Raw genomic sequence first — 18,797 nt, 5'->3', positions numbered from 1 at the left:
TGGATAACGGTACAGAAGTATCCCCTCAGATTATCAGTATATCAGAAATGTCTACGTCCTTGGCGACCTCCTCCGCTTTACGCATGACTGATGTAATCCGCTCTGTCCCACAAATGGACTCTTCAGCCGGCGCTTCAAGCATTCGTACAGAAGACAGAACGACAATGGAACTTCTTCCAGCTGGCACAGAGTGTGCCACCATTCTCTCACCTGCTGAAATAAACCCTACTGCCTGGTTGTCATCTGTGTCTGCCGGAACTGGGTCTGATGAACAATTGGCTGGTGCTATATCACCTCCTGCAAAGCCAACACAACAGGGTGTCCCCTCAGGAAGGGGGAAACAAAGGAGAAGTGTCCGAGAGGATAGAGATTCCCTTGTTCCAGGTGTGTGAAATTCTGTTTCATGGCTCAGCTCTAGTTCAATTGATAGTGATGATTAATAACTAATTTTTTTAGTTCTTGTAAGGGTTCTCTATTAAACAGCAATTCAGCAGTTCCCCTTAAATGACTACTGTTGACCTACTGGAGAAAGAGTGAAAGAGGAGGAGCTATGGTAACAGTCAGAGGTGGCCTGCCTCCCTACTTTACAAGATAGAAACCAAATGCATGTCCACTGGGACTTTTCATTAACTTTCATTTCAGATTTGAAATTGTACAGTCTTCATGTAAAACTTGTGTCTCTTACTTGTTTAAGCCATAAAAAACATCTTTGTTGACCAGTTTCAGCGAATTCTACCAGCAATGGTTGGGGTCCTATGATGCAAATTGGACATTGACACGATTTTAACTCGCAGTGACGTGTGTCTCAACTATTGCCAAAGCCTCCAAATAAACCTGGCAGCAAAGAGGGTTTGGGGTGAGAAGAGGCCCAGGAAGTAAGTTTCCTTTTGTTATATTCGGTTGTGGTTTCCTTGTGGAGCAGGAGTGCTCGTCCGTCTACAGACTCCCTCACCATGCTGATACACCTCCCCAGTGGTTCTAGGGGGTTGTGACACTCACCTTGCAACATATTAATCCGAGCTCCACAGGGAAACCTTGGGCCTTCCTTGCCCTGGGCTTACCCCCATTCACTATCCTCCCGAGTCAATAAACCCCTGCTGGTCACAGAATCACATCACAGAATCACAGAAACCCCACAGTGCAGATAGAGGCCATTCGGCCCATCGAGCCTGCACCGACACATATCCCACTCTATCCCCGTAACCCCTACACCAACACATATCCCACTCTATCCCCGTAACCCCTACACCAACACATATCCCACTCTATCCCCGTAACCCCTACACCAACACATATCCCACTCTATCCCCGTAACCCCTACACCAACACATATCCCACTCTATCCCCGTAACCCCTACACCAACACATATCCCACTCTATCCCCGTAACCCCTACACCAACACATATCCCACTCTATCCCCGTAACCCCTACACCAACACATATCCCACCCTATCCCCGTAACCCCACGTATTTAATCCCCCTAACACTAAGGGTCAATTTATCATAGCCACTGCCTGGTCTCACAACTGAACAATAGTCAATTGAGTGAGGTGTTGGAGGACATTCGTGGAACTATAACATAACGAGGAGTCAGTGCTGTCAGGAGAGGAGCAGAGGCGAAAATTGGCAGAAATAAGAATGGAAACATAAATTAAAGTTTCTTACATGCGGCACATCAAACAACAACAGATTGGAGATGTATGTACATCTTGCAGGTTAAAAAAACAGGTAGTTTCATCTTTAGAGCACCGTAAACACATGTCAAGAATTTCCATCCATTATTTCAAGTGTTGAAGACTTTGCTGCTCTTTCTAAGGTGAAATCTGTTGTGTATCTAACTTGGTGGTGGCTCAGCAGATCAACAAAGGAATGGACATCCTTTAAAACAAGGATGTAACTCTTGCGGCACAGATGGGAATCAAATCAAAATCTCAGTTTGAAACAAACTATAATTGTTGCATGCAACCTACAAAAGGAGCAAATAATAGCAAAATACTGTGGATGCTGGAAATCTGAAATAACAACAGACAATGCTGGAAATACTCAGCAGGCCAGGCAGCATCTGTGGAGAGAGAAACAGAGTCAATGTTTCAGGTCTGGGACCCTTCATCAGAACTGGAAAAAGCTGGAGATGGAACAGATATTAAGCAGGTGCAGAGACAGGGGGGGGGGGGGCGGTTTAGGAGGGGAGGAAGGAATTGTTTCCAGCTTTTTCCAGTTCTGATGAAGGGTCCCAGACCCGAAACGTTAACTCTGTTTCTCTCTCCATGGATGCTGCCTGGCCTGCTGAGTATTTCCAGCATTTTCTGTTGTTATTAAAGGAGAAAATAAGTAGTGTATGATGTCACTCGTCAGATGGGAACTGAGGTTACCTTTGAAGCGGATCTTTCAATTAGAATCTAAATTCATAACTTCACCTTCTCCTATTTTGTAACTCCTGTCAAACCATGCAAAGCTGGTACGTAACCTCGGTTCTGATTATTTTCTGTCCATGAGTAATTTAGAAGTTTATTGAAATAATAAGAATTTCCCCATCTCTGTGCAGGTGAACCTGCAACAAAAAAAACCTTCAGAATCCAAGATTCATCGGCCTCAATATCTTTCCCATGTGTTTTTGGTCCGCCTCCTGTCTGTAATGATCAGTAACATGTCATTCTAGAATTGTACACTAGGTGGAGCCTAATGTTTTAGGAGTGGGCTACCCACAAGGCACTAGTCAAGATGGCTACTGTATACAAGTCCACATGGCTGAATAAATGACTATCACAAGCTAGCTGTTCATAATAAAAACGTCTATTTATTTATGAACATTACATGGTACCAGAAGTGGTAATATCTGCTGAATATTGCAAAACGCGACATGGAGAATTTGAAGCCACCGGAGGGTTTGAAACTCACAGGGAATGTCGACTGCAATTGGCGGACTTTCAAACAACAATTCGAACTCTACATTGCCGCCATCGGGTTCGGTGCGATGCCAGACGCAAGGAAAATAGCGTTGCTGCTCACGGTTGCAGGCCCACAGGCGATAGAGGTATTTAATACGTTTGTATTTAATCAAGAGGAGGACAGAGGAAAAAATGGACGACGTGCTAAAGAAGTTTGATGCACATTGTTCTCCCAAAAAGAACGAGACCTATGAGAGGTACGTGTTCCGTTCACGGACACAGCAGCAAAATGAGACTTTTGATAGCTTTGTGACCGATCTGAAACTGAAAGCACAGACATGTAATTTCTCTGAACTGAAATCATCCATGATTCGTGACCAGATTGTGTTTGGTATTCATGATAAAAAGGTCAGGGAACGTCTGTTGAGAGAAACTGAACTAACATTGGAGGATGCTGTGAAAATATGCCATGCTAGTGAGCTAGCTCAACAGCACGCAAAGACTTTCAGTGAAATTAATAATGGTACGACTGTAGTGTATGACAGTGCAGCTGTCGGTGCTGTGTCCTGTAAGGGGCAGAAACGTGGGCAGAACAGGAATGCAAAGCAATCGGAGGATGGAACTTTCAATTGTAAACGCTGTGGTTACCAGCACAAGTCGAGACAATGCCCAGCGTTTGGGAAAATGTGCACAAAATGTAATGGAAAGAATCACTTTGCCAAACAATGCTTTTCAAAAGTAAAAACAAAGACAGGGCAACAAGTCAATGTGATTGAGGACACTGATTTAAGTGAGACATTTTTTGTAGGAATGGTGTCATGTGACAATATAGAAAAGGATACAGAAAATGTGCAGCCCTCAGGGATGGACAATGCTGAACATAAAGTTAATGCAGTAAAAGAGGACAAATGGATGATGCCACTGCAGGTAAATGGAGCATTAGTTACATTGAAACTAGACACTGGGACAAAAGAAAACTTAATCAGTATGAGTGACATTAAAGATATGAAAGAAAAGCCCAAAATACAGAAAAAGCCAGTACTACTGAAGGACTATAATGGACAGAAAATAGATAGCTTAGATGTATGCAGACTTAAAGTGACAGTCAAAGACAAAGTGCATCATCTCATGTTTTCTGTTGTGGCTGAAGGACTTGATTCACTACTAGGTGACAAAGCTTGTGAGGACTTAGAACTGGTCAAGAGAGTCTACCGTATAAACTGTGCCATAAGCAGACCAGATGACTCAGTGGATTCTGTAGTGAGTAATTTCCAGGATGTGTTCAAAGGATTTGGAGTTCTACCATTCACTTACAAGATCCAGCTAAAGGAGGATGCTCAGCCAGTGGTACATGCTCCATGGAGAGTTCCAGCACCCCTGCGTGACCGGCTCAAGAAAGAACTGGACAGAATGACCACACTAGGAGTCATCAAGAAAGTCGAAGAGCCAACAGACTGGGTTAACTCCATGGTATGTGTAAAGAAAAAGAACAATGATCTAAGAGTATGCATGGATCCAAAGGACTTAAATGCAAACATAAAACGTGAACACTACCAGATTCCCAAGTGAGAAGAAATCACCAGTGAAATGGCAGGTGCCAAATACTTCACAAAGCTCGATGCCTCACAAAGATTTTGGCAACTAAAACTGGATGAAGACAGCACCAAATACTGTACCTTCAACACACCATTTGGCAGGTATTGTTTCCTCAGAATGCCTTTCGGGATAATATCTGCATCTGCATCTGAAATCTTTCATAGAGCGATGGAACACATAATTGAAGGTCTGGAAGGAGTTCGGCTCCACACTGAAAGAACACAATGAGAGACTGACTAAAGTGCTACAGAGCATACGCCAGAATGGAATGAAGCTCAACAAAGCCAAGTATCAGTTTGGCGTCCAGGAAGTCACTTTCCTAGGAGATAATCTATCTGGTAAAGGAATAGAGCCAGATATGGATAAAGTAAACGCCATACTCAACATGCCCCGACCCACTGACAAAAAAAGGAGTGCTACGCATCATGGGGATGATAAACTTCATTGGAAAGTTCATTCCTAACTTGTCAGCCAAGACAGCCTGTCTGCGAGACCTGCTGCATAAAACAAATGAGTTCGCATGGACAGAAAAACATGAACAAGAGTGGATGAACCTCGAAACAGTGCTGACAACCACACCTGTACTCACCTTCTTTGGCCCAACAAAGAGAATCAAAGTGTCAACGGATGCATCAAAAGATGGCCTAGGCGCGGTCTTGCTACAAGCAGAGGGTGAAGATTGGAAGCCTGTTGCCTATGCCTCCAGGTCTATGACTGATTCTGAGTGTCGATACGCCCAGATTGAAAAGGAATGTCTAGGCTTGGTAGTTGGACTAGAAAAGTTCCATGGCTGCATATATGGACTTCCCACCTTCACAGTTGAGACAGACCACTGCCCTCTGGTTCCAACATAAAATAAAAACCTGGATGAGGTGTCTCCAAGGATTCAACGACTCATGATGAAGCTGCAAAGATATGATTTTGAACTGATCTACACACCAGGCAAACACATAGGGCTGGATTTTGCTACGGGGGCGGGTTGGAGGTGGGAAACCCACATTCGGGCTTGTTGTCCCGCCTCCATGGAGATGTGGCCAACCCACTGGATTTTCCTCTGATTGACCTTGTTGAGCCCGCCCTGTGGGCTCAGCAGGCCAATTAAGGGCCACCCGCAACAGGTGATGTCAGAGATTGACATTTCATCTGTCAAAAGCTTTTGGCACATGAAATATCAGTGTTTAACAGCTGTTTGAAGCTGTCAAGCACTGAAAAACTGCTAATTCAGCCTCAGTCCTTTCTCAGGATAACTTTAAAATCATTTTGCTGTAGAAACAAAGAAGCTGATTTTTTTTTAAAAATCGGAGCTTCTGTGTTTCTTGCAGCCGACTCCCGACACCGGAATGCAGGACTCCTGTAAAGGTAAGTAAAAGTAAGTTAAACTTATTTAAACACTTGCAAAACACTTACCTTTGCACTCCTGCACCCCTCACTCACCTGAACACTGGGCATCTCGACCCCTCCAAGACCTCAGACCCACGTCCCGCCTCGAAAACTTTTCGTGGTTTGGAGCTGTCGGGAAGCCCACAAACCAGCAATAAAAATCGCGAAAAGGCAAAAAACTACCTGTTAACTGGCAGTTTAATTGCCTTTAATCCCTTCCCGCCTCTGGGAGTCGGGTTCCAGCACTTGTCGGGAACCCGACTCCTATGAAATTGACATGGAGGCGGGTTGGAGGCGGGATGGGGTCGGGACCCCCGGATCTCCGATTTTTATCGCCCGCACGCCTCCAACCCGACTCCAGGGGCTTAGGAAAATCCAGCCCATAGCGTTAGCAGATGCACTATCCCGAGCACCCACAATGAGTCATGTGAGCTCTACTGAGGAAGACGTGGATGTTCATGTGAGAATGGTCACTGCTGCACTGCCCGTGTCAGACACAAAATCAAAGCAAATAGCAGAAGAAACAGTAAAAGATACAGTGTTACAAACAGTGATAGAGAACATTCATTATGGTTGGCCAAAAGGTTCCTGTCCAAAGTACTATCACATTAAGTCAGAGTTGAGTGTCGCAAGTGGACTATTACTAAAACAGAACAGAATAGTCATTCCACAGGCTCTACGTCGAGACATGCTCAAAAGGATTCATGAGGGACACCTCGGAATTGAAAAATGCAAAAGGAGAGCAAGAGACACTGTTTATTGGCCTGGCATAAATAAGGACATTGAGAACATGATAGGCAAATGTGAGACATGTCAGAAACACCAAAACAAACAAGCAAAGGAACCAATGATAGCAGCTGACTTACCAACAGCACCATGGCAAAAGGTTGGTATGGACCTTTTTCATTTGAATGGTAAAGACTATCTAATAGTGATTGACTACTATTCTAACTATCCTGAGATGGCGCTGCTCTCAAGCACATCAGCAAGCAGTGTCATAATGCATGTTAAATCCATCTTCGCCAGACATGGGATTCCCAGAATTGCCATTAGCGACAATGGTCCGTGCTTCAACTGTAAGGAGTGGCAACAGTTTGCAGCACATTATGACTTTCAGCACATCACATCCAGTCCTCTGTATGCTCAGTCAAATGGTAAGGCAGAGAAAGGTGTTCAAGTTCTCAAACAGCTACTGAAGAAAGCAACAGAAAGCAAGTCTGATCCTTATCTCGCCCTGCTGAGCTACCGAGCCTCCCCTTTAGACTCTGGTTCTTCATCTGCTGAACTCCTAATGGGTCACAAGTTGCGCACCATGCTACCCCGCTGTGCAAAAGAAAAGCAGAGTAAGGAACTGAGACAGAGACTTCAACTGTTAAAGCTGAAACAGAAATTACACTATGACAAGTCATCCAAAACTCTGAAACCATTGACAAGGGATGATGTTGTCAGGATTGAGGATCTAGATGCATGGAACAGGAAAGCTACAGTTCTTGAGGAAGTAGGACCGAGGTCATACACTGTTAGAACTGAGGAAGGACAGATTCTCAGGAGGAACTGCCGTTACCTTCTGAAAACACAAGAAACTATCCAAGAGCAAATCGATGACAATGCCGCAACTGAATCTTGTCACTCACCACCAGAACAATCTAACACAAATACACATACAGGCTCTCATGAAAACACATCAGACTTACCTGTGCTGAGAAGATCCACACATGAAGTAAAAAAGCCTGATAGACTTAATCTTTGAGTACAAAGAAAACTATAATAAAAGAATGAAAAGCTTATAGAGTTCATAAAGTAAAGCTTTGAAAATGTGTTGACTGTTGTGAAGATGTTTATGTCGTTATGATTGATTGATATTGATTTTGTTTAACCTCTAAGGAAGGGGGATGTAATGATCAGTAACATGTCATTCTAGAATGGTACACTAGGTGGAGCTGTATGTTTAGAAAGGGGCTACCCACAAGGCAGTAGTCAAGATGGATGCTGTACACTAGTCCACATGGCTGAATAAACGACTAGCACAAGCTAGCTGTACATAATGAAAACGTCTATTTATTTATGTACATAACACCGATCACTGCCCCTCACTCTCCCGCTCACTGCCCCCTCCCTCTCCCGCTCACTGTCCCTCCCTCTCCTGATCTCTGCCCCTCCCTCTCCCGATCACTGCCCCCCCTCTCACGATCACTGCCCCAACTCTCCCGCTCACTGCCCCCTCCCTCTCCCGATCACTGCCCCCTCCGTCTCCCGATCACTGCCCCCTCCCTCTCCCGATCACTGCCCCTCTGTCTCCCGATCACTGCCCCTCCGTCTCCCGATGACTGCCCCCTCCCTCTCCCCGTCACTGCCCCCTCCCTCCAAATCGCATCCCCGACCTCAGGACATACCCGGGAATGCACAGATGGTTCATGCAGCTCGGCAGTCACATTCCACTGAAGACCGAGTCCCAATATTTGAAATCTCATAGACCTGAAACGTTTACTCTGTTTCTGTCTCCACAGATGCCGCCTGACCTGCTCAGTATTTCCAGCATTTTCTGTGTTTATTCCTGCAGTTCACACCTCATTCTGGACTTAGCTGGACATTTTGAACTACCGCCCAAAACCGATTTTATCCCCAGAATTCGTTCATTGATTTATTTTGTTCGTAATGAATTTGCATCCAACCAGCAATCACGTGGTTTTAGAGCAGTCTCACCATGTTTATTACATTCATTAATCTAACAATACAAACAAAGCGAACGAAAAGAACAAAAATGTTGTCAGACAAAAACTCTAAAGCAGGAAGTTCAGGCGCTGCTTACTGGTCTGTCAGGAGCAAGATACCCGTGGATGTCGTGGAAGAAAGTTCACGGGCACTGTTGTTGGCCACACATTGAGATCCAGGTCTTACTCAGGCCAACAGAGGCAGGTAAAGAGAGGAAAGGAGCATCAATCACACAGGGGCATGGGGTTTCCCAGCAGAACCAGGGTGTATTCCAGCAGATGCATGAAGCACACAGCAGAGGCAATCAGCATCCCAGCAGAAGCAGGGAGCTCACATCAGAGCCAAGACGCGTCCCAGCACAGGCAGGGAGGTAAAGAAATAAAACAAAGGTGCTCTCTTCTTCTGTATCTGCTTGAAGCAGGTTACATTTCCGTATTAGCAGAGACATGGTGTGAACAATAATATAAAAAACAGAATCTACTAATACAATAAACCTGAATTAGAAAAGGTGATTCAGGTGTATAACGCCTCATCACAAGTTCTGATGAAAAGATTCACATTCAAACCATCAATCGGCTCTTTTCTCTTTACAGATACTGACTGGCCTGCCATGCACTGCCGGCACTTTGTGTTTTATATCCGGTAGGAACAGTTTCCCAGTGAGCCCCATCAGCTGGGAACAGATGTGTGGCACTGGAGGGGCGGGGGAAAAGGGGACAACTGAATTTGCCACACTACAGTGACAGAGCTTACTCATGAAAAAAATAAGTTAAAACCACAATATTTCTCAATGCACTGAGGACTGTAAAAGAGATTTCACTCCAGCTTATAGGGCAGCACAGCTCAGACTGGGAGATCACCATGTGTGGAGTGCAGCGAGCACCGTGACACAGTGAGCTGAGCACCAGCACAGCCAATCGCCTTTTTATAATGTGGCTTTCTTTGTAGAAGTCCCTCAACCCTCAATTTCCTCGCTTCTTCTCCTGAAGGCACTAACTCCAGTCTCGGGAACAGCAGAGCTGAGCTCAGTTGTGTCCTCACCTGATGGCCACGTCCAGTGGGAGGAGTCACTGGAGAGCACCCAGGCTGGGGCTCTTTTCTCTAGATAAGAGAAGACTGAGGGGTGATGTCGCTTTTAAAAGTTCTTTAGAATAATTTCTCCGTGACTACACAAACCACTCTGGGTCCAGGTATATTGTGTATCAGTAAAACAGGTTTATTATGCATTAAACATCCAGTACAAAGAAGTAATACTGAACAAGAAGATAGTCAGTCTGTTCATCGAACCCTGGCATTCCTCCGAGTGACTGTGGCGCTAATTACATTACATGGACATTACATTAAACCTACCTCTTTGACCAAGCTCAGTATCAGATTTGGTTTGATAACATTCCTGTGAAGCGCCTTGGGTCATTTTACTATGTTTAAGGTGCTATATAAATGCAATTTGTTGTTGTTGTTTGATTCAAATCCAGGACCAAAGGGTAAAGTAACGGTCTGACACATACCTAGGGCGCTGCCTAGGATAATCCAGTAACTAGTTTCCATTCACTTTTGACCAAAGTATCTCCCAGGCACCCTCTGAAAATAAATTTCATGTCTTCAGCAACCACTTCAGAGATTTTTTTAACTGATTAATCTCCTCTCTGTACTCGGAATACAGGCCCAGATTTTGGAATTCAGCTCTCCTGACACACAGCAAGAGCCCATATTGGGAAATTCCACAATCCCAACCTGTACTTTTTTGAACATTGGACAAACCGGGAATGCGGATTTTCCAGACAGGGACTTGGTGTGTATCAGGAGCACGGAAGAGAGAATTCTAGTTTTATTTTCCATTCTTTTTTTCTGATCCCATTATCTTTCAGTTCTGAAGGAAGGTCCTGCCTGAATTGTCTGATCAGCCGAGTGTTTCAGCATTTGCAGTTTTTGATATTCCCTCAGTACCGGTTCCCACCAGCAGGTGGCGATACTGCACTGTAAAACTTTACAGCGCTTTGTATAGCTCGCCATCCCCATCTCCTGGCTGAAAGTGGCACTACAAACAACTGCGAGGGAATGTCAAACACTCTGGGGTGAATTTTCACTTTTACCACAACAAGCGTTAGCGGATCTGCCGCCCATTTTACAGCCCGCACCGCAGTAAAAGTGATTAGCACTGTTGCCTCACAGCGCCAGGGACCCGGGTTCAAATCCGGCCTCGGGTGACTGTGTGTGTGCAGTTTGCACATTCTCCCCGTGTTTGCGTGGGTTTTCTCCGGGTGCTCCGGTTTCCTCCCACAGTCCAAAGATGTGCAGGTTAGGTTGATTGGCCATGATAAATTGACCCTTAGTGTTAGGGGGGATTAAATACGTGGGGTTACGGCTTGGGTGGGATGGCTGTTGGTGTAGGGACCGGGTGCTAGGGTTTGGATGATCAGCCATGATCTCGTTGAATGGCGGAGCAGGGCCGAATGGCCTACTCCTATCTTCTATGTTTCTATGAACATTCAGCCCGTTAAACCGAAGATTTGCAAACTCCCCGTCATCTTGAAGATAGTTTGTGTATTTCTCATCACTAATGGTGCTGATGAACTGAGGAATGTCCTCATTTTGAGAGCACAACTTATACCTGCTTTTTAATATAAAGGAGTGGGGCAGTGATGAGAAAGGGCTGGGATGGAGTTGCTGTCGGTTTTACTTTTTATTTTAGTCTTTGTTTTTATTACAGTGTCAGCCAGTGGCTCAGTTGGTCGCACTCTCGCTTCCTGAGTCAGAAAGTTGTGGGTTCAAGTCCCACTCCAGAGACATGAGCACAACAATCTAGGCTGACACTCCAGTGCAGTACTGAGCGAGCACCGCACTGTCGGAGGGGTCTTTTCAATGAGACCTTAAACCGAGGCCCTGTCTGCTCTCTCAGGTGGATGTAAAAGATCCCAAGGCACTATTTCAAAGCAGAGTTCTGAGGAAGGGTCATCGACCTGAAACGTTAACTCTGTTTCTCTCTCCACAGATGCTGCCTGACTGCTGAGTATTTCCAGCATTTTCTCTGTTTATTTCAGATTTCCAGCATCTGCAGTATTTTGCTTTTGTGTTTGAGTTTTCCCCGGTGTCTTGGCCAATATTTATCCCTCAATTAGCTTAACAAAAAACAGATTATCTGGTCATTATCACATTGCTGTCTGTGGGAGCTTGCTGTGCGCAGATTGGCTGCCGCGTTTCCCACATTACAACAGTGACTACACTCCAAAAAGTACTTCATTGGCTGTAAAGCGCTTTGGGAAGCCCGGTGGTCATGAAAGGCGCTATAGAAATGCAACTCTTTCTTCTTCTGACATTTTATATTTTTATTGGTTGTATTTACAGTCTCATTGGGATTTTACAATGTATAATTTGGAAATTACATTTTCTGACCCCTGACCTCTGCTCCTGATGCGAATGGCAGGAGGTCAAGTCACTGTGACGTCATGGTTGATGCGGGCCGGCCCGAGGCCCCGCCCCTTTTACAGACCCGGATCGGAGCCGGAGCAGATTCTCAGCCACTTGTTCACATCCCAAGTCCAGAAGAAAGGATAAAGTTTCCCCGTGAATTTATTCCCAGTGAAGGTGTGGAGATGGGACTTGGTGTGCGCTCTGTAAAATGAAACTGTCCCGGACTCATAACTGAGATAAACTCCCACCTTCCCAGGGATCGGATCGGTGGGGAGAGGGGATTGAGAGGAGGAGTTTACATAAAACCCATCATAAAACCGCCCGATGGTCCAGACTCCAGTCTCCGGGCTCAGTGTGACTGCTCCCTTCCTCTCCACAGACTCTGCGGCTACTCCCAGAATCCAGCTCCGATTCCCCGCCACCTCCACCTCCCAGTAATGTCTCCCCGATGTGAATCCTTCCGATCCCAGCACACAGGCCCAGCCTGTAAACCTCTTCCCGGTGTCAGGGAGATTCCTCCGGGTCCCGGCCCATCTCACACTCTTCAGATCCTCAGACACCTCGAGCAATGGACTCGCTGTTTCCACATCCAGGGTCACAGAGACTGGGAGAAAAAGCAGAGAATTAGAGAGATTCACCCAGGATTAGAGAGAGACTGGCCGGGGATCAGGGGGGAGAGACTGGCCGGGGATCAGGGGGGAGAGACTGGCCGGGGATCAGGGGGGAGAGACTGGCCGGGGATCAGGGGGGAGAGACTGGCCGGGGATCAGGGGGGAGAGACTGGCCGGGGATCAGGGGGGAGAGACTGGCCGGGGATCAGGGGGGAGAGACTGGCCGGGGATCAGGGGGGAGAGACTGGCCGGGGATCAGGGGGGAGAGACTGGCCGGGGATCAGGGGGGAGAGACTGGCCGGGGATCAGGGGGGAGAGACTGGCCGGGGATCAGGGGGGAGAGACTGGCCGGGGATCAGGGGGGAGAGACTGGCCGGGGATCGGGGGCAGAGACTGGCCGGGGATCGGGGGCAGAGACTGGCCGGGGATCGGGGGCAGAGACTGGCCGGGGATCGGGGGCAGAGACTGGCCGGGGATCGGGGGCAGAGACTGGCCGGGGATCGGGGGCAGAGACTGGCCGGGGATCGGGGGCAGAGACTGGCCGGGGATCGGGGGCAGAGACTGGCCGGGGATCGGGGGCAGAGACTGGCCGGGGATCGGGGGCAGAGACTGGCCGGGGATCGGGGCAGAGACTGGCCGGGGATCGGAGGGGAGATGTTCTCACCGAGCTCCCCCTTTCTGACTGATTTTTTTGTTTTTCAATTCGAGAAAAGAGCCGCCCTGAGGGGAGGAAACGAGGATCTGACAACAGCAGAAAACACCGGGGCTTCCAGGGAGGGAGGTCACAGCTTCTGAAAATATCAAACATTACACCCGCCTCCGCACTGTGGGATTCTGTGGGGATATAAATACTAAAATGAACAAAAGCTGGAAAAGGAGCCTCAACGTACAACTAAGTACTGTTCCCAGTTTAATGCACCACAAACTGGGGTTAAAATAGCTGGGGGTTGAACACATTCCATACTCCTCTCACCAGATTACTCACTGAGGAAAGTCACTCTGTGGGACTGGGTGTATATGGGTAGATGTGTGAATGTGTGTTCCTCAAAGTAGAAAAGTCCCCGGTCTGGATGGGATGCATCCTATGTTACTGGGGGAAGTAAGGGGGGAAATTGTGGAGGTTCTGGCCACAATCTTCCAATGCTCCTTAGATCTGGGGGTGGTGCCAGAGGACCGGAGGATTGCAAATGTTACACCGCTCTTTTAAAAAGGGGAGAGGGCTAAACCTGACAACTACAGGCCAGTCAGCCTAACGTCGGTGGTGGGGAAAGTTGTAGAGACAATAATCTGGGACAAAATTAATCAGCGCTTGGGAAAGTATGGGCGAGTAAACGAAAGTCAGCACAGATTTGTTAAAGGCAAATCGTGTTTGACTAACGTGATCGAGTTCTTTGATGAAGTAACGGGGAGAGTTGATGAAGGTAGTGAGGTGGATGTCGTATGTATCGGCTTTCAAAACAAGGTATCTATAGATATGTGAAGAGAAAAAGATTGGTGAAGTCAAGTGTAGGTCCCTTGCAGTCAGAATCAGGGGAATTTATAATGGGGAATATATAATGGGGAACAAAGAAATGGCAGACCAATTAAATACATATTTTGGTCCTGTCTTCACAAAGGAGTGCACAAATAACCTCCCAGAGATGTCAGGGAAGATAGGGTCTAATGAGAGGGAGGAACTGAATAAAATCAGTATTTGTAGGGAAATGGTGTTAGGGAAATTGACGGGATTGAAGGCCGATAAATCCCCAGGGCCTGATAATCTACATCCTAGGGTACTTAAGGAAGTGGCCCTAGAAAGAGTAGATGCATTGCTGGTCATCTTCCAAAATTCTATACACTCTGGAACAGTTCCCATGAATTGGAGGGTAGCTTATGTTACCCCACTATTCAAAAAAGGTGGTAGAGAGAAAACGGGGAATTACAGACATAAGCCTGACATCGGTAGTGGGGAAAATGCTAGAGTCCATTATAAAAGATGTAATAGCAAAGCACTTGGAAAACAGTGACAGGATCGGACAAAGTCAACATGGATTTACAAAAGGTAAATGGTGCTTGACTAATCTACTGGAAATTTTTGACCATGTATCTGGTAGAATAGATAAGGGAGAGCCAGTGGATGTGGTTTATTTGGACTTTCAGAAGGCCTTTGATAAGGTCCCGCATAAGAGATGAGCGTGTAAAGTTAAGGCACATGGGATTGGGGGCAAGGTACTGACTTGGATAGAGAACTGGTTGGCAGACAGGAAGCAAAGAGTTGGAATAAACGGGTCTTTTTCCGAGTGACAGGCAGTGACTAGTAGGGTACCGCAGCGATCGGTCCAAGGACCCCAGCAAGTCACAATATATATTAATGATCTAGACGAGGGAATTGTATGTAATATCTCCAAATTTGCAGACGACACAAAGCTGGGTGGGCGTGTGTGCTGTGAGGAGGATGCCGAGAAACTCCAGTATGATTTGGACAGGTTGGGCGATTGGGCAGATGCATGGCAGATGCAGTATAATGTGGATAAATGCGAGGTTATCCACTATGGTGGCAAAAACAGGAAGGCAGATTATCTGAATGGCAATCGATTGGGAGAAGGGGAAGTGCAACGAGACCTGGGTGTCCTTGTGCACCAGTTGCTGAAGGTAAGCATGCAGGTGCAGCAGGCTGTTAATAAGGAAAATGGTATGTTGGCCTTCGTAGCGAGAGGATTCGAGTACAGGAACAAGGATGTCTTGCTGCAGTTGTACAGGGCCTTGGTGAGGCCACACCTTGAGTATTATGTGCAGTTTTGGTCACCTTATCTGAGGAAGGATGTTCTTGTTATGGAGGGAGTTCAGAGAAGATTCACCAGACTGATACCTGGGATGGCAGGAATGACATATGAGGAGAGATTGGGTCAATTAGGCTTATACTTGCTGGACTTTAGAATGAGAGGGGATCTCATTGAAACTTATAAAATTCTAACAGGACTAGACTGTCTAGATGCAGGAAGGATGTTCCCGATGGCCGGGGAGTCCAGAACCAGGGGTCACAGTCTAAGGATAAAGGGTAAGCCATTTAGGACTGAGATGAGGAGGAATTTCTTCACCCAGAGAGTGGTGAACCTGTGGAATTCTCTACCAGAGAAGGCAGTTGAGGCCAATTTATTAAATATATTCAAGAAGGAGTTGGATATATTTCTTAAGGCTAAAGGGATCAAGGGATATGGGGAGAAGGCAGTGACAGGGTACTGAATTTGGATGATCAGCCATGATCTCATTGAATGGCGGAGTAGGCTCGAGGGGCCGAATGGCCGACTCCTGCTCCTATCTTCTATGTTTCTATGTAAGGTACCACATCAGAGAATTGTTATCAAAATTAAAGCCCATGTGATTAAAGGGCAGAAAGTAGCGAGTAGTGGTGAATGGTTGTTTTTCAGACTGGAGGGAAGTACACAGTGGTGATCCCTGGGTCCTTATTAGGACCACTGCTCCTTTTGATATCTATTAATGACCTGGACTTGGGTAGACAAGGCATCATTTCAAAGTTTTCAGACGATATGAAACTTGTAAATGTTGTAAATATTGAGGAGGATAGTAACAGACTTCAGAAGGACATAGACAGACTGGTGAAACGGTCAGACAAGTGATAGACAACATTTAATGCAGAGAAGTGTTTAGTGATATTTTGGTAGGAAGAATGAGGAGAGGCAATATGATCTCAATGGTGCAATTTTAAAGGTGTGCAGGAACAGAGAGACCCCTGGGGTGTATGTACATAAATATTTGAAAGTGGCAGGACAAGTTGAGAAGGCTGTTAAAATAATATGGGATCCTTGGCTTTATTAATACAGGAATAGAGTACAAAAGCAAGGAGGTTATGCTAAACATTTATAAAACACTGGTTAGGCCTCAGCTGGAGGATTGTGTTCAATTCTGGGCACCGCACTTTAGGAAGGATGTCAAGGCTTTGGACAGGGTGCAGGAGAAATTTAGTAGAATGGTACCAGGGATGAGGGACTTCAGTCACGTGGAGAGACTGGAGAAACTGGGGTTGTTCTCCTCAGAGCAGAGAAGGTTAAGAGGAGATTTGATAGAGGTGTTCAAAATCATGAATGTTTTTGATCGAGTAAATAAGGAGAAACTGTTTCGAATGGCAGAAGGGTTGGTAACCAGAGGACACAGATTGAAGGTGATTGGCCAAAGAACCAGAGGCGACATGAGGAAACATTTTTTACACAGCGAGTTGTGGTGATCTGGAACACGCTGCCTGAAAGGGCGGTGGAAGCAGATTCAATAGTAACATTCCAAAGAGTATTGGATAAATAGTTCAAGGGAAAAAATGACAAGGCTGTGGGGAAAGAGCAGGGGACTGGGATTAATAGGATAGCTCTACCAAAGATGGGCCGAATGGCCTCCTTTTGTTTTGTATCATTCTATGGTCACAAAAAATAAGCATTTTATTCAGAGTGTCTAATCCTCCACCTGTGAGTAGTCTGATTTCAGATGACCAAGAATGACTTTAAAACTGTACTGAACCATTTACTAGTTTCACTGGTGTACACTAGTCAGTTTCTTCGTAAATTAAATATTTTGTAATATTTAAAAACTGTTAAAACGTGCCTACTAGTGCCTGTGCCCCTAAAAATGGGTTCAATTTGAAGAGCTTCCTCAAACGGGTACAATCAGTGGAAACTCGCCAGGCTCATTATCCCGATCTGGCGGCGGGGCCAGTTTTATGGGTGGGGTCGATAAATGGAACAACACCCAAAAGCTCAGAGGGACTTGGACTTCGAGCTTCGAGCAGCGTAAGGAGATGAGAGCTACACGCTTACAACTGTTCCTGATAAGTCCTCCAGTGAGTATCTGTCTGTACCAGTGTAAGAATCCTGAGAAATCCCCATTTCAGATTCCCACTAGCTAACATGGACGAAATGAAATAAACATTATTAGTTGTAGGTTTAGGTTGGTATTATGTAACTGTTAGTCAATGCTCGCCGATTCTTGAATAATCATGTTTGTAAACCAGTGTAATACGCCTTGGAAAGACCCGGTTAGATTTTAAAATAGAAGAGGCCTTGGGCCTGCTTGACCAAATATTAAAGGTGCAGACTTTAACAAGTCTTGTTAGCAAAGCGACAGTCAGTCTGTGAGAAAAGCCGAGAGGATTAATGGAATTCCAGAGACTGAGATACGAGGCAGGGACTGTAAGATTGTTATGAATTACATGTTAGTTGTTTTTTTTAATTCTTGTTTTAATATCTTATAACCAATAATATCTTATAATATCTTATGATGCGGAGACACAGAGTGCCCACAGCGCCTGGTCTGCACTCAACGCCTCCATAATCAGCACCTGTGAAGAGACGCTCGGTCACTCGACCAGGAAACACCAAGACTGGTTCGACGAGAACGACCAGGAGATCCAGGAGCTAATAAGCCGCAAGCGCAAGGCATTCCTGATCTGGAAACAGCAACAGAACTCGAGAGCAAGAAAGCAGCTCTACAGACGCCTGAAGGCCGAGGTCCAACAAAAACCTTGCGACCTAAAGAACAGATGGTGGGTGGAGAAAGTGCAGGAGATCCAGCAACTAGTCGACAACCATGACATGCGTGGATTCTTTAGCACAGTTGTAGGATTCACAAAATTGGACTTTGTATTAATAAGGGTCAAATGGCAGAAGAGGCCGTGATTTTAAAGACTGTTTTAAAAGCCCAGAAAAAGGGCATACAAAATGGCCACCATACCATGTGACCAGCTTATTGGGACACTTTAAAATGGTTCCTGCGCAACCTCAGACAGATTTGTGGATTCAACCCACAGTAAGTTCTGGAAGCCGTTTCGGAGAGAACGAAACCAGACCCACAGGTATGCATATGGATTAGCTGTAGATCTAGTCAAGATCGGCCTGGAGACAGAGGCCATCAAAATGTCGCCCCAGACAAAAGGGGACAATTTCATATTCATGAGAACAGCACCCAGGACTAGATAACGAGATCAGCAGGCCATTAAAAACAATGGAGGTAATTTCAAACCAGAGATGGGCCTGTTACCAGCCATTTAAGACATTTTAAAATATAATGGCTACCCCACTGTGCTCGCAGCCCGCCAAAATTAAAACAAAGACTAACCTGATTTTGGGCGGGAAGTGAAGCCTTTGGAAGAAAGGTATATCTGGGAGACTTTTTCAGCAGAAGGCACTCCGAACAAGCTGGCAGCTGGAGGACACG

At 45.9% G+C, this 18,797-nt stretch overlaps 1 protein-coding gene across 1 annotated transcript in view; it reads right to left on the bottom strand.

Annotated features, from left to right (window-relative positions):
• Positions 1–9,770: 9,770 nt before the first annotated feature.
• The window catches only part of LOC147096277 (zinc-binding protein A33-like), an 86,875-nt gene continuing 77,848 nt past the window's right edge, over positions 9,771–18,797 (bottom strand). Inside the window, exon 6 of the mRNA XM_085973881.1 lies at positions 9,771–12,592. Coding sequence (XP_085830007.1) covers positions 12,060–12,592 — 533 coding nt within the window. The 3' untranslated portion in view covers positions 9,771–12,059. The remainder of the gene's footprint in view (positions 12,593–18,797) is intronic.

This window comes from Somniosus microcephalus, unplaced genomic scaffold, assembly GCF_052327205.1.
Source record: "Somniosus microcephalus isolate GS21.2 unplaced genomic scaffold, FLI_Smic_1.0 unresolved_chr1, whole genome shotgun sequence".
Lineage (NCBI taxonomy): Eukaryota > Metazoa > Chordata > Chondrichthyes > Squaliformes > Somniosidae > Somniosus > Somniosus microcephalus.
This window is presented reverse-complemented; position numbering and strand designations above follow the sequence as displayed.